Raw genomic sequence first — 14426 nt, 5'->3', positions numbered from 1 at the left:
TAATACTGAGCTGAGATTGAAAAGAATTTTATTTTTTCTTACCTCAGTGCAAGTCCAGAATTAGTTGGCATAATTGAGCAAAACCGTTCCAAGGTTTTGGAATGCTGAGTCTTTGGAACACAGCTCAAATAAAAGAAAATAACCTGGAAAGGTTGACGGGGGGAAAATAAATGCAACAAAATGTGAAATCCAATTACTTAAATGTTTTAATGAGAAAACCAAAATGGTCTTTAAGACATGAATGTATAAATTATAATAATGTATGATGCTGTGAGTTACAGTTCCTACCATTAATTATATTAGTGACTTTCCAAATATGAATTAGGAAATATGATCTAGTGATGATAGCCATGGACTGAGAACACTGACAAGAAGCCAGGAGTCCGGGTTTTCATTCCTGAGTCTACCTTTACTTGCTGTATAGCTGGGCAAGTCATAGGACTAATAATACCTGCCACATCTTGCTCATGGAATGCCCGTGTGTAAATGACTTAATGTCCATAAAGTGGTTTGAGATCCTGGGATAAAGAATGGCATAGAAGTACAAAGCATAATAATTGGTTATCCCGATTAGCAACAAACCATCCCACCAAAAAATAGAATACATATATGTTTTAGTCTACATGGAGCTTTAATAGGAAATTTTAGCCTACAGTGCCCTGAATAAAAGGGGTCTCTGAAAAGAAACTAAAACAAACCTTTGCTTCCTTTCTTATAAGGAAATAACCTTATAAATAGATCATTAGTTCTATTCTACTATTAAATTTCTAAACAACATCTAATTTCAGCTTTCTTATGCCCTATGTAGTTATATTCACTTAACACAGTATTAACCAAAAAAAAGTAGCTCCACTGTACATTATGGAATTTTTCATTCAGTGAATTTCCAACTAATCAAGCAAAACATTAGGTATTATTATAATTACATTTTTTGATCTTTCTTCTTTAATATGTATTAAACCTTAACATTTCTTCAGTTTTGCTTCAATGTTAATTTTTCTTAAATATAAGAATCAAAATACACATTTATCTTAACTGAACCTTAAAGGGCTCTGTTCCTAGATTTAAGAGATAAGCAGGAAACACAGTCAAGAATAACATTAAATGCTAGGAAAGTGGTCCTACAAAGCTCTCTTGATAAAAAACAGGAGTTTTACTGTCATTTTTCCAAGTCCCCTTCTTTTGTACAAGTATCTAAAGAAAAAAGTTTTAAGTTCTTACCCTATTATGAAATTCATAGTTGGACCAGTAATCAGCACTGCTAAAAGGAATGGGGTATCGGGCAGGGACTGTAACCAAACATCTATTCACTAAATCAGTAAAAAATTTGAATTCTTGGACTTTGTTTCTGGATCCAGCAGCTCTATTATTGGCAAAGACAAGATAACTGCCAAAAGAAAAATATTATAATTTAGAATAATTAAGGCAGCGAGTCTCTCACTCAGAAAACTGATCACCCCTTTCCCCCCACCATATCCCCTTATTCCAAATCCCATTCTTATTAAGAGGAACTAAACTTACTCCATCCAAATCTTCTGCACTATATCAGATCTCATGGCCACCCCTAATGCTGCCTCATATGCCTCCACTGTCTCTTTAATACTTGATTGAAGAGGATGACAAAGGCTGTTTTAAAAATGAAGGAAAACAATGTATGTCTACAGCTCACCTCGATTAGTAAAGGAATGACAATGTATATTTAAACATCACAGATATTAGAATGGAATTCTTCTTTTGATGTTTCTTCTTTAATAATGTATAAACCTTTAATAATGTATAAAGTATGTCCCTTCAATTTTGCTTCAATGACTTTAGCATCAAGTTAACTTTAACACAAGGTAATTTGGTAATAAATAACAAATGCAAGCCTAATATGCAACATTTCTCTCCATGTTAGATAATGTCTCACCAGTAAATCAGCCACAAATAAGGAACCTGGTGGTTAAACAACTCATCATCAAAAGTCCCTTTACATAAACGGGCTGGAATGTCAAGTGGTCCTGGGATATTTAAAAGATACCTGGAAAAAAACGAACAAAAAAACACTGTTGGAAATTATGCCTATGCACACATGGATTACTAATACTTAAGAAAAACAGAAACAAAACAAAACAAAAAAGACCTCTGTTTCAACTTAAATGTCCTTGAAGTATACTTTATTTTCACATGTATACCATACTGCTTTGGTCCCATCTCTAGCATCACACAGTCTATTATTTTATACCTACACGAGTAACTCTTCAAAAATGAATTCATTCTATGCCCCAGCCCCAAATTAAATAAACCACCATAATCATCTAATTAAAAACAGAGAACAAATGAGATTACTATGTATTTAAAATTTCTCCACAAAATCTATACATTTTTGTAAAAAAAAAAAATTATTTAAGAGTTATAAAAGTTGATATCTGAAAATAATCTCTTCCTCACATAGACACACATAGCCTTTTAGACATATCAAAGTGTATTCGGTAGCATATCGGTCCATAAGATACTTGTCAAAAGAGGTCCATAATCAAGTAAAACTGGGAAATACTGAAAATTATAGCGCACTCTTATAAAAAGCCACAATAGAGTGTTTAATAGCATATTAAAGATTCTATGAAGTCAATCAGTAAAGAAATCTATTTGAATCTCACTAATTTAGGTCTCTCCCCAATAATCTGAATTTTTGTGTACATTTACCAACATCTGTAGGGACAATGTTTTTAAAGGAAATACATTAACCTCAACAATGACAATCTAGTGTAACTATTTAATCTTGGATTTAAAAATTATTTCAAGAAAAAAAATTATTTCAAGGAACTCAGTTTTAATGGATTAGAGAAACTGTATGGAGGCAGAGGGCAGGAGGAACCATAAGCAAGGGAAAAAAAACAGGACATTTAGGAGTCAGGTTATTATCCTGCTGATGACTTGGCCTTAACTAGCTGTATTACTGTCATTTAATCACTTGACTTCTAAGGATACTAGTTTTGTCAACTGAAAACTGAGGTTAAGAAGAGACGACTTCAAATCTAATCTATTTAAGACTCCATCCCTAAGCTAACTTCAGTACACTGAATAAAATCCCCTGGTTAACTTCTGTGGCTATCTACTAATCTCCAAATTGATTTGAAACACATGAAAATTACCTTATCTAGTTCTGTCTTTTTATTAAAAGTTACATAGAAAGGGAAATGATAGAACCCAACTCCATGTAAATATTACAACACATACAAAATTCTTAGTATTGTTTCACAATTTCTACTCATGAAATAAAAAAAAAATATTTTGAACCTATTAAGAGCATCGACTTACCGCATTAAATAAATCTTGACTCTATTTATAAATTAATATTTTTATCAACATCAATAAGAAGTATGACAATGCTAACAACTATCTCACCTACTGCCATTCTCCTAATAACTGACTCAAAAAAGATTTCCTAAATGAACAAAAAATGCACACTGTGTAAATAAGGTCTTCAGTATTGTCTAAACTAAGCACAAGATACCTTTTCCTTGTAACTCTTGGTGTATTATGAATTAGGACTATTACCATGAAACATTTCATAAGGCAAGGTGACTTAGTAATAAACAATAGAAGATTATTAGGAGGCAGCCCCTTTCCAAATTTTTATTGACAGTTATTCAGTCTCCTTCATTAAGCTGACATCAAGAAGATCTGAAGATCTTTGATTAGTTACCACAGCAGAAACTGGCAGCATCTTCTTTTAAGCTAAACCAATTACCTCCATGCCCAAGGGAAGATCAGAAGCAGCAAGTCTGTAAAAAGTTCAGCTTTAGATCTGTCCTGTGCCTAAGTTTGAGACATTAAAGCAATCTAACTTGACAGAGACAAAGTCAGCATGAGGAAGCTGAACAATCTCTAAGTTTCTTACAGATAGTTTACTTATTCTCCATTATTTTGTATTTTAAATTATTCTTTCGTAATTAACTGTAAGATATTAATCTAGATTAATAGAGCAGAAAGAATTTCAGAAACAGTACTAAAGTCACTACGTCAATAAACTGGTTACCATAAGAGGACAGACATAAAGACTCAAGTCTAGGAAAAGAATAGTGACCCCAACTTTTGCCAAATCTCAAGTAAAACTGATATTCTAGGGTAGATGGACCACTGAATTAACAAAATGTGGGTTACTTTTAGAAAATGTTTTCATATAACACTGCTACACTGTGGGATAAGCAGAGGAAGCACCTAAGAAAAGAAAAATATTTGCAAGCTTTTGACTTACATATTTAAAACCAAAATTTTATCTGCACTATTTTCTACAACAAAAATTTTTAGGAGATATTCAACTTAGGTCTTCCTTCTCTCAGTTCTTCCTAACATAAAATGACAAAGTATGTTATGATAAAATATTTTCTTTTTGATGCTGTTTGATTTGGGATCAGCAAACTTATTTTTGTAAATAAAGTTTTATTAGAATACAGCCATGCTCATTCATTTATATATTGTCTATGGCTACTTTCTTCCTAAACAGCATAGGTAACAAGAAGTGATAGACCACACAGCTTGCAAGCCTAAAATATTTACTATCTAGCCCTTATGAAAAAAAGTTTGCGAGGCAGGTGGGTGGCTCAATCAGTTAAGCATCTGACTTTGGCTCAGGTCATGATCTTGTGGTTCATGAGTTCAAGCCCCGTATCAGGCTCTGTGCTGACAGCTCAGAGCCTGGAGCCTGCTTCGGATTCTGTGTCTCCCTCTCTCTCTGCCCCTCCTCTGCTCAAGCTCTGTCTCTCTCTCTCTCCAAAATAAACATTAAAAAAAAAAAAAAAAAAAGAAAGAAAGAAAGAAAGAAAAGAAAAGAAAAAAGTTTGGTGGAACACCTGAGCATACAACTCTTGGGCCAAAGGCTCAGGTCATGATCTCAAGGCTGTGGGTCAAGCCCTGTATTGGGCTCTACGCTGAGGGCTCCGAGCTGAGTGTGGAGCCTGCCTGGGATTCTCTCTCTCCATCTCTCTCTGCCCCTCCCCCATCTGTGCGTGCTCTCTCTCACTCCCTCTCTCTCAAAATAAATATTTATAAAAAAAACAACTTTGCTGACCCCTAGAGGGATGGGGAGGAAGGGAAGAGAAGTCCACCCAGAAGTAATTCCTCAGGATTGGCTGTGGCCTCCTATTATTGTTAGAGTAAGAATTCACAACTAAGCAAGCAAAGGCAGTAAATATAGAGCTCTCTGGAAATTACTGAGAAAGTGGTTGAAAAAGATTGCCTGAAAGCTTCCTACTCAATATTTCAGAGGCTAGAGCAATTCTCTTTAGATTTAAAAAAAAAGTAAAAGGCATATTATTTACATCTACTTGAGCTCACCAAATAAATTAAAATTCATTTTTTCAGAAATCACTCAGATTGTCTCCGATAATTCACTGCTATAGTATTAAGTACTAAAATGAACAATAATAAATTAAAAGCAGGATGAGTCACCATGATGTTAATATAAGCCTTCCTTTGTTAGTGTCTCTACTCCAAGGAATGCGTATTACCTCTTTTCTCCATTTTTATTAAGTTCTACTGCCCTCATAATAGTTCTATAAGAATGTTCAAGTATTTTTTTACATCAGTCTAAAATATAATCAACCCACACAAAAAAATGTAGTTTTTCCACTAAACTATACTCTCTTTCTTCTATAAGTCAAGAGTTCTACAAACTTACCGAAACAGATCCAAGTTACTATATTTCTCAAACCCAGGTTTAAAGAAGGATGCAATAAATTTCCGCAAAGATGGAAGAAGATTATCTCCTTGATTCTATTTTTTAAAAAGAGAGGAAGGATATACATTAGACTTACAGTGTTTAATTATATCATTCAAAGGAGGAGGGCACCGGGGTGGCTCAGTTGGTCAAGCGTCTGACTCCTGATTTAGGCTCAGGTCATGATCTCATGATTTTTGAGTTCAAGCCCCAAGTCGGCATGGAGCCTGCTTGGGATTCTCTGTCTCCTTTTCTCTCTGCACAGCCCACCCCCCACCCTGCCTTTGCCTCTCAAAAATAAACATATAAACATTTAAAAAATTCTTTTCAAGGGAGGAAAAAGCCCTTAAAAAAAAAAAAAAAAAAACACTGATCAGATTAAGTTTCTTGAATAGGTGGAGGTAGAGAGAACTTCTATATTTTGATCTCCAATTAAAGTCAACTAACCATTAAACAGCTTAACACCCGATATACCATATCCACCAATTGTCTAATAAGCTTCTATTACATGTTTAGCACTGTGTGAGGTGTGTTGGAGGCTCTAAATCTGGTTAAGACATGATTCTTGCCCTCAAAGAGTAGAGTATATAAAGCAGCTATCAACAAAATTACAAAGCACTATAATAAGGGCAATGGCAGAAGTATATACAGAATATTTATAGCAAAGACAGAAGAAATATATAACACAGTCTGCAAAGGGAAAAAGGACCAGGAAAAGCTCCTTGGAGAGGCTGATGCCTGAAACATGTTAAAGGATGAATAAGAAAATGTGAAACACAAAAACATATTTAAGAATTTTGAGGCTTTTTTTTTTTACCTGTAGGATGAAGAATTTGCACATATGATAAAAAATCTCTGCATTCTGAGGATTTTTTTCAAATGCAGTAAGCCACACTGCTCTGGCTTTGTCGTGCTGATTTGTTTGCAAATATAAAGCAACAAGGGCTTCCAATAATTGGCAGTTCATGGGACACGTTTCCAATAAACATTTACAAAGCTCCACTGCAGCCTCATATCTTTAATAACAAAAAAACATGTCTAAACACATGAGAAAAAAAAATCAACTTTTAATGCACAGTTAACTGCTTGTCCATTAAGTTTTACCTCTCTAGAAGCTGGTGCAGAGCAATCATGTTTGTGTAAAGTGGAACACAGACTTCTACTCTTTCCTCAACAGTATGGCTCTCATCTGTGCAAGCTTTCACCGCATCTATCCAAAAACATCACAATAACAGAAATCAAACATAAAATGAATTATCTGACTATGTTATTTAAATTCTGGGAGACTAATACAACATGGTGGCCTACCCTTTTGCTTGACCATAATCTTATTCATCTTTACTCCAGAGGTATTTTTAGGTATCTCCAAACTCCCTAAAGGAGTATAAGAGGCCTTGCTCTCTGTTACACAGCCATTTAATTGTCTTCCCCTAAACTAGATCCTTTCCTTATTCCTTCAAAACACGTTTCCCTTATAAAGAGTCCTTTACTTGATCCTGCTGGGTCTTAGAGAATGGTTCACTGTTTTACTTTGCACAGCTGTTACCATTTCCTCCTTTGCTCAGTGGTAGTATGATTTCCCAGATAGAGTGTCATTCTGAAACTGCACTTCTGACGTTCACTTACAAAAATCATCTAAACAAACCTAAAGGCCAATACTACACTTGCTTCATTCTCATTTGATAATGTTCTTCCTCTTCTTCTCAATTTTTTCTTCCCTATGCTATCAAGAGTTTATTTACATGTCCTCTTGGTCTCATTCATTGACTCTTCTCCTTCACCCCTGTTGCTATAGTCTTAAGTTTCCATTTTCTCAGAGAAAATATTTCATAGCTTCAACTACTAAAAAATTTACCACAAGAGCACATTAAAAACTGTGAAGCACTTTATAATATAGTAGCTCCTACATTAATAACTTTCAAATCATTTTTCTGTCCATAATCATCCACTTAAGGTCCACTTCCTTATTTCCTTCTGCCAGTAAGCATTTCCACTTGAATGGCCAATTACCATTCACAAATACTACTCCTACTACCAAAATCAGTCTTCCCAAATTTACTTGTTTTCTATTAATACACTTTTTCCCCCAGCCTCAAAACCCTGAAATCATCTTTAACTATTTCTTCTCTATTTCCCTCACATCTGCATGTGAGAACTTCAAATGTCTCCAATAAACATTCCCTCTTTCCCAGGTTCTGTTTTTTGGGCTTCACTTATGGCCATCAGCTTCTGGTTTTCATACCTTTCAAATCATTCCTCTTCAGCACATTCTTCCTTTCTTCAAGAACCTTGACTGTCATCAAGTCTACCACTTACAAAGTTCACGAAAATCTGGTATCATTCCACTTACCGAACTTAATTCCTACTGTTCTCTAGCATAAAACTCTTGCTTTGATAAGAACTCTCCCTTCTTCTAATCTCCCTTCAAATCCACTGCACCAATTTCTATCTACTTGTTGCTTTTTATTAACTTAGCTCCCTTAATGTCCTGCTTTTCCTTCCTTTTCTTTGGTTTATTCACTAAATATTTACTAAGCACTTAGTATGCTGCAGACATTATAGGTCCTTGGGAAATACAGAACAAATAAGACCAGGGTCCCATCTTTGAGGAAGCCAACTATGTCACAACAGAATCAGCTTCACAGTCCAGCCCAAGTCTTAATTCTTCTGCAAAGACTTCTTTCATCATGCCAACCTACAATAAGCTCTCTCCTTTGGGGTTATGACATGCACAATATAATTCTATAAATCACAAATCTCTGTCTCTTCTGAAGCACAGAATTTAGACTATATATCAATACAGTTACATGGTCTCATACATTTAATAACTGTATCAAATGGATAAATTTTATCTTGTGACTAGACTACATACTTCCTATTAGAAGGGAATAAGCTTTGTCCTTAACTGTTTTCCATAGCTGATATACCATTTAGCATATGGTAATACCCAAACTCATTGACTAATGAAGAAAACATTAGTTACCTGAAAAAAGACAATATAACCTTTTAACTATCACCTTGATGGATTGTTTTAAAAAAATTACCTGGTTCTCTTATTCAATCAACTCATTAAACCTACATAATATGTTTTATCTACATATTTAGCCACAATCAAAAAAAATATTTAAGGTAATATAGTTCCTGGCTTTCATAGATGCCAAATGTCCATCTTATGTGACTCAACCCTTAATCTTTTAAGCATTGATATACTAAAGTGTTAAACTACAGCTTGAAATATGTAGATACAAATTTGTTCCAATTAATTATGAACAATCATAATAAGGGGTAAGTTGATGTTCTAAATAACTTATAAACATTTGCACTTACCTTCGAAAACTGCTAGCAACATGTCAGGATTAGTCTTTACATCTTGAACTGTTTGCCATGGCATTACAAATGATTCTGTGTTAACAATTCTTGAAGGATTGGCATTAGATGGATCGTAAAATTTTGAAGGGAGAACGTTGAATTCAATAAGATGTATGTAGGCCAGCCATGCCAAGCATCGATCACTTGTTTTAAGGTATTCAGCTACTATTCCACCATTAGCTGATTTCAGTGCATTCTAGGTAAAATGAAAAAACAGCCTGTGTTTTTAGAAATAATGACTCCTATTCTTAGTAAGATTCAAATGTAAGGGCAAAGAAGAATACAAGGGTCGTATTTCTTTGGAGTGGTTCTTAAATATCTAAGTCAAAATTTGACAGCTGCCGATTTTTTTTTAATGAAAAAACTCTTTAGAAATGTCAATACAGATTAATATAATTTTTCCTTTGCTAAGATTTATAAGCTAATTACTGAAAAAAATTCAATTTATCTGTACATTTTTAGTGTCTCGACATTCAAAATCTAGTAAGACAAAAACAGTAAAACAAGAAACAAAAAGACCCACCATACCCATATAGGAGATTTTCACTATGGACTAATTTTTTTTCCTTATTGTCTGAATACTGAAGTTTATTCTGGTGGGTACTTAACATACGTCTTCATTTAAACCTCATAAATAATCTTAAAAAGGCATTATCCCCACTAAGCAAATGAGGAAACAGTCATAAACTGACCCAACTCTATACAACTTACTGATAATAAGTGGCAAAACAAGGATTCAAATCTAAAGCCTGTGTGCTTATTAAACAGCTAATCTGTAATGTTTCAGACCTTTAAAAAATTCTCTATAAAATGTAATTAAATGCTATGATAAATGTTTACCTGTAAAACTGCAAGTGCACTCTGGCACCTTCCAGTAAATATGTGCAGCTGAACTCTAAACAAGAGAGCCTCTAAGAGCTGAAAGGACAGAATATCTGATGCTTCCCGCTTGGCTGCTCCCATCAGAAACTCCACCATTCTTTCACATACATAATCCTTTTCTTCAAAGGTGCTTTCTAGGTGCAGAAACTGCCCAAAGGGGTTTCATATAATTAATCCTGCTTCATAAAAATAAACTGTAAAGCTACAGATTTTCCACAGTTCATTAAATGTCATATTAAATCTTCAATTTCTGCAAAATGGATAATTATAAATACATGTAAACCCATCTTCCTGGGGCACCTGTCTGGCTCAGTCAGTACAGCAGGCAACGGGTGATCTCGGGGTTTTGAGTTCAAGCCCCATGTTAGGCACAGAGCTTACTTAAAAAAAAAAAAAACAAAAACAAAAACAAAACCATCTTCCAGTACCATATCCTAGATTTCCCATTCTACAAGTTGGAGTGTAGAACCAAATGAAAACTAAAATAATACAGATGTACTTAGAATTACCACTGAAGCAAATTCATCTTTCCCTTCCTTGAATCAACAAAGTAATGGCAGCAAGACCATGACAAATTTACGAAATTTCAGGTTGCTGGTCAAGTACTATTTACATTGCTCAGGTATGAGCACAAATTTTGTACATAAATATTGTACACAAATTCTGAGAACAGCATTCATATTAGATATATGTAGAAAAATAATTAAAAAGCCCTAAGAAATTAAAAGACCCCTTAAAGACCAAACAACTTTAAGGAAAAACTTCACACCCTATAAAATCTTATGGCGATCAATAGCACTAACTTTGGCACAAGGCTCCAGGTCAAAAATCAAGCATCTTTCACTGTCCAAACCTATTTGGTACCTGAGTTAGGAGAGAGAGTGGCAAGTTCATTCATTAAGGGATAGCATGTTATCCAAATCTCTCTGTTCTGAATTTCAGTTAGCAAATAAATGACAGATCTGACAGTAATAGATTTATCTAAAAGCTTAGCTAAAACTTATGGTTGCTGAGTTCAGCTGATAAAAGTTCAGATATTAATAAATATTCATTCTACAAGTGGATTAATTATAATTTTAAGTTTAAGCATGGGTAGGAAACATCCCATTGTCTCAGAGAATAAAGGACTCATTTTTTCACCAAATCTCTGTATCATGGTAAAGTTCAGTATTAGTATGAATTTACAGATTAAGATTATTTCCTTAAGTAATGAGGATAAATAATAAAAAGACCAAAATGTTTTCTGACATTCATAAAAATGTTACATGAACACAGTAAATTAAAAAAATATTTTTTCAGGTGCTTTACAAAAAAATTCACGTTGCCCAAACCAAAACTGCCAATGAATAGGTAAGTGTAAAATGTTTTAAACCATTTATGTTTTTTCCTTACCAATAAAGTTAACAAGAAAATTTACCCCTTCACTACATATTATCTTCTTATTTTAAATTTAGTCCTGACCCATGAGTGGTTTTGAAGTTATAGGACACTGAAAAGTCATTATATCTACCTGCAGATAAAGCATATGACTTTATTAAGCTATGCATCAATATTTAAGATGATCCAAAGAATTATAATAACACCTACACATACACTATGCTATCTATTCTACTCACAGTCCAAAAACTTTGATAGTCAGGAGCATATTCAACAGCTGTTTCACACATTTCCTGCACTTCTTCCTTGGTTCCTCTTTTTGAGAACAATCTGAGGTAATGGCACCAAATTTCTGGATTGTCTTTGTTGTTTTCCAAAGCTCGAGCCAGAACATTTAAAGCAGAATCCAAGGACTCTGAACATAGCCTACATAAAAGAAAAAAACCAGGAACATCTTTTTTAAAAAATACTTCAAGATACTCTTAAATCAGGCTGATCTAATGAGTCAACTTTAAAGTTTCATTTAAAAAGAAAATTTTTTTTTAATGTCTATTTATTTTTGAGAGAGAGTGAGGCAGCACGAGCAGGGGAGGGGCAGAGAGAAAGGAAGACACAGAATCCGAAGCAGGCTCCAAACTCCACACTGTCAGCACAGAGCCCAATGCGGGGCTCAAACCCACAAACTATGAGATCATGACTTGACCTAAGTCGGATACTTAACCAACGGAGCCACCCAGGTGCCCCTAAAGTTCCATTTTCTATTGGAACCTATCAAGAAGCTAGAAAGACCTATGACAAAGGGAGGTAGATTACGATTTTAAATCACATCAGTCAAAAAAAAAAGGTCCTGATTTCCCACAGACTTAACAATTCCTTTTTAAGTGGATGTTAAATGAGCATTTACCAAAAAAAAAAAAAAAAAAAAAAAAACAAAAAAAAAAACCCCACTGTTATAAAACCCTTAGATTATCAACTTCAAATGTACTTTATGTCTATATTTAGCAATACCTTTTATGAGTTACTCTGGTCTGGGAATGGGAAAAGTTAAACAATTCCCCCTCAAGGCCAGCTACTGCCAGCACAAAATATCAAAGCTTTCAATGTAACAGTTCTTTTCAACGGTCAAGGGCTTGCTATCTCTTGAAGAAGATAACTGTCTCATGATCCTATTCATAAAATAATGTACAGTTCTTTTGGCATTCACTCAGTAAATGAGTCAGAAAACAAAACACTGTAACTTACCCCAGTAACATGGAAATGACACACAAGGCAAGTTAAACAAGCACCATATTCAGGTATGTGTGATATATTAGCATCCCGCAGTGCTGCCTTACTAACAAAGCTTTTATACCAAGTTTTCTGACATTTAAAATAGCTTTCAAAAACTGAATTATAAATTTTCAAGTATAGTAATAAAAGACTATTCCTGATAATAAAAGATTACTCCTATTAATAGTATCAAAAAGTTGGAGTTAGAAAATGCAACAGGTTTATGAGAAAAATTACTATTTACCTTATTTGAATACATGTAACACCATCCACAGAAAAAAAGCCAATTCATCAGAATTTAGATGTTCCTAGACAAGCTTTAAATCTCTAAATTAAAAACTAACATAAAACTTAATTTGTTCCACTGTGATTTTACCATATTTTTAAGAGACTATCACTACGTGCCTAACTTTAAAACAAAACAAAACAAAACAATAATCCTTGCACCACTCAGAATATACTGTTTTAACTAATCCTGCTTTGAAATAAGAGCCTACTGGAGTTAAAAACTGTGGCTAATTTATTACCCACACACTAAGCCACACACACAACTCAAGATCTAACCTTAAACTTTTTCTAACAGCTTTTAAACAATACACTGCTTCTGGTTTTGTCAAAAAACAAAGACCTCATTGATTCCATGATGTAAACGTGATTACCACAGATAAAATACACTTCAAACATAAAAATATAAACGTGCAACAGTTGACACAAAGATCAGAAGTGGACCTACCCCTCATTCTGATTCAAATACTTGTATGCAAGCTTGAGCCAAAGCTGTACATGAGATGGATTTTCAAGCACACTTGCTTCTAAATTAGCAATGTCATCAGTCTCATTTGTAAAGTATCTGACATCATCTGGAGTGACAACTGTATCCAAAGCTGGAACATTTATTCGGTTCTCTGGCTGGAAGGCTGGAAAGAAAAGTATCATTAGCTTCACACTTTCTTTTATCCACAGACGAAGAGAAAACAATTGGCCTCAACTTTAAAATAATCTAAAAATCTAAATATTCGAAATATATGCAGTAGCTCATAGCTTTAAGATAGAATGGTCATATACTAGGACCCTTCTAAAAGTGAAAGGGATGTTATTAAAAACTATACCAGAATAACAGGTATAAACTAGGATTCTGCTGGACAAACCAGAAGTATGGTCTCCCTACTTGAAGGGTAAGTGGCATCACCTGATAATTTACATTTACTAAATTAGAAAAGAAAAAAAAAGTTATAATTTATGAAGATAAAATTATCCCACTACATTTAGAGAAAAAGTATTAACGTAAATAAGCACATGAAACATATATCCATTAGATATCTGCTAATCCACAAATAGTAAACAAATTATGCAAACTTTATTTTTATTTATTTATTTAACTTTTATTTATTTTTGAGAGAAAGAAAGAGACAGAACATGAACATAGGAGGGGCAGAGAGAGGAGAAGGAGACACAGAATCTGAAGCAGGCTGCAGGCTCTGAGCAAGCTGTCAGCAGAGGCTGATGCGGGGCTCAAACCCACAAACTGTGAGATCATGACCTGAGCCGAGGTCGGATGCTCAACTGACTGAGCCACCCAGGCGCCCCAAATTACAAACTTTAAAAAAATTAGTAAATAAAGCAGAGTTAAGATAACATAAGATATACTTGACAATACACTACTCCTTCATATTTACCTTGTTTGTTCGTTTATTCGTTCTGGAAGCCTACTGCATGTCAACAAGCAGACTCAAAGACAAAAAAAATACTACCCTTACCCTCAAGGACACCCAGGCAGTAGTTCTCAAGTGGGAGCAGCACTGCTCGCCTCTCCGTTGCTCAAGTATGT

At 34.3% G+C, this 14426-nt stretch overlaps 1 protein-coding gene across 2 annotated transcripts in view; it reads right to left on the bottom strand.

Moving 5' to 3' along the window:
* The window catches only part of ZFC3H1 (zinc finger C3H1-type containing), a 54328-nt gene that overhangs the window by 3678 nt on the left and 36224 nt on the right, over nucleotides 1–14426 (bottom strand). The window contains exons 21-31 of one of the 2 annotated variants that reach the window (XM_025926664.2): nucleotides 13332–13515; nucleotides 11569–11755; nucleotides 9911–10099; nucleotides 9029–9266; nucleotides 6806–6911; nucleotides 6519–6717; nucleotides 5663–5757; nucleotides 1910–2020; nucleotides 1522–1626; nucleotides 1222–1387; nucleotides 43–143 (exon numbers count right to left, since the gene is read on the bottom strand). In XM_025926664.2, the coding sequence (XP_025782449.2) occupies nucleotides 43–143; nucleotides 1222–1387; nucleotides 1522–1626; nucleotides 1910–2020; nucleotides 5663–5757; nucleotides 6519–6717; nucleotides 6806–6911; nucleotides 9029–9266; nucleotides 9911–10099; nucleotides 11569–11755; nucleotides 13332–13515 (1681 nt within the window). The remainder of the gene's footprint in view (nucleotides 1–42; nucleotides 144–1221; nucleotides 1388–1521; nucleotides 1627–1909; nucleotides 2021–5662; nucleotides 5758–6518; nucleotides 6718–6805; nucleotides 6912–9028; nucleotides 9267–9910; nucleotides 10100–11568; nucleotides 11756–13331; nucleotides 13516–14426) is intronic. The other variant, XM_086712811.1, reaches the window with a different exon arrangement.

This window comes from Puma concolor, chromosome B4, assembly GCF_028749965.1.
Source record: "Puma concolor isolate L17-30 chromosome B4, mPumCon1.1.hap2, whole genome shotgun sequence".
Lineage (NCBI taxonomy): Eukaryota > Metazoa > Chordata > Mammalia > Carnivora > Felidae > Puma > Puma concolor.
The sequence above is the reverse complement of the archived record's forward strand: the minus strand, read 5'-3'. Positions and strand labels throughout refer to the sequence as shown.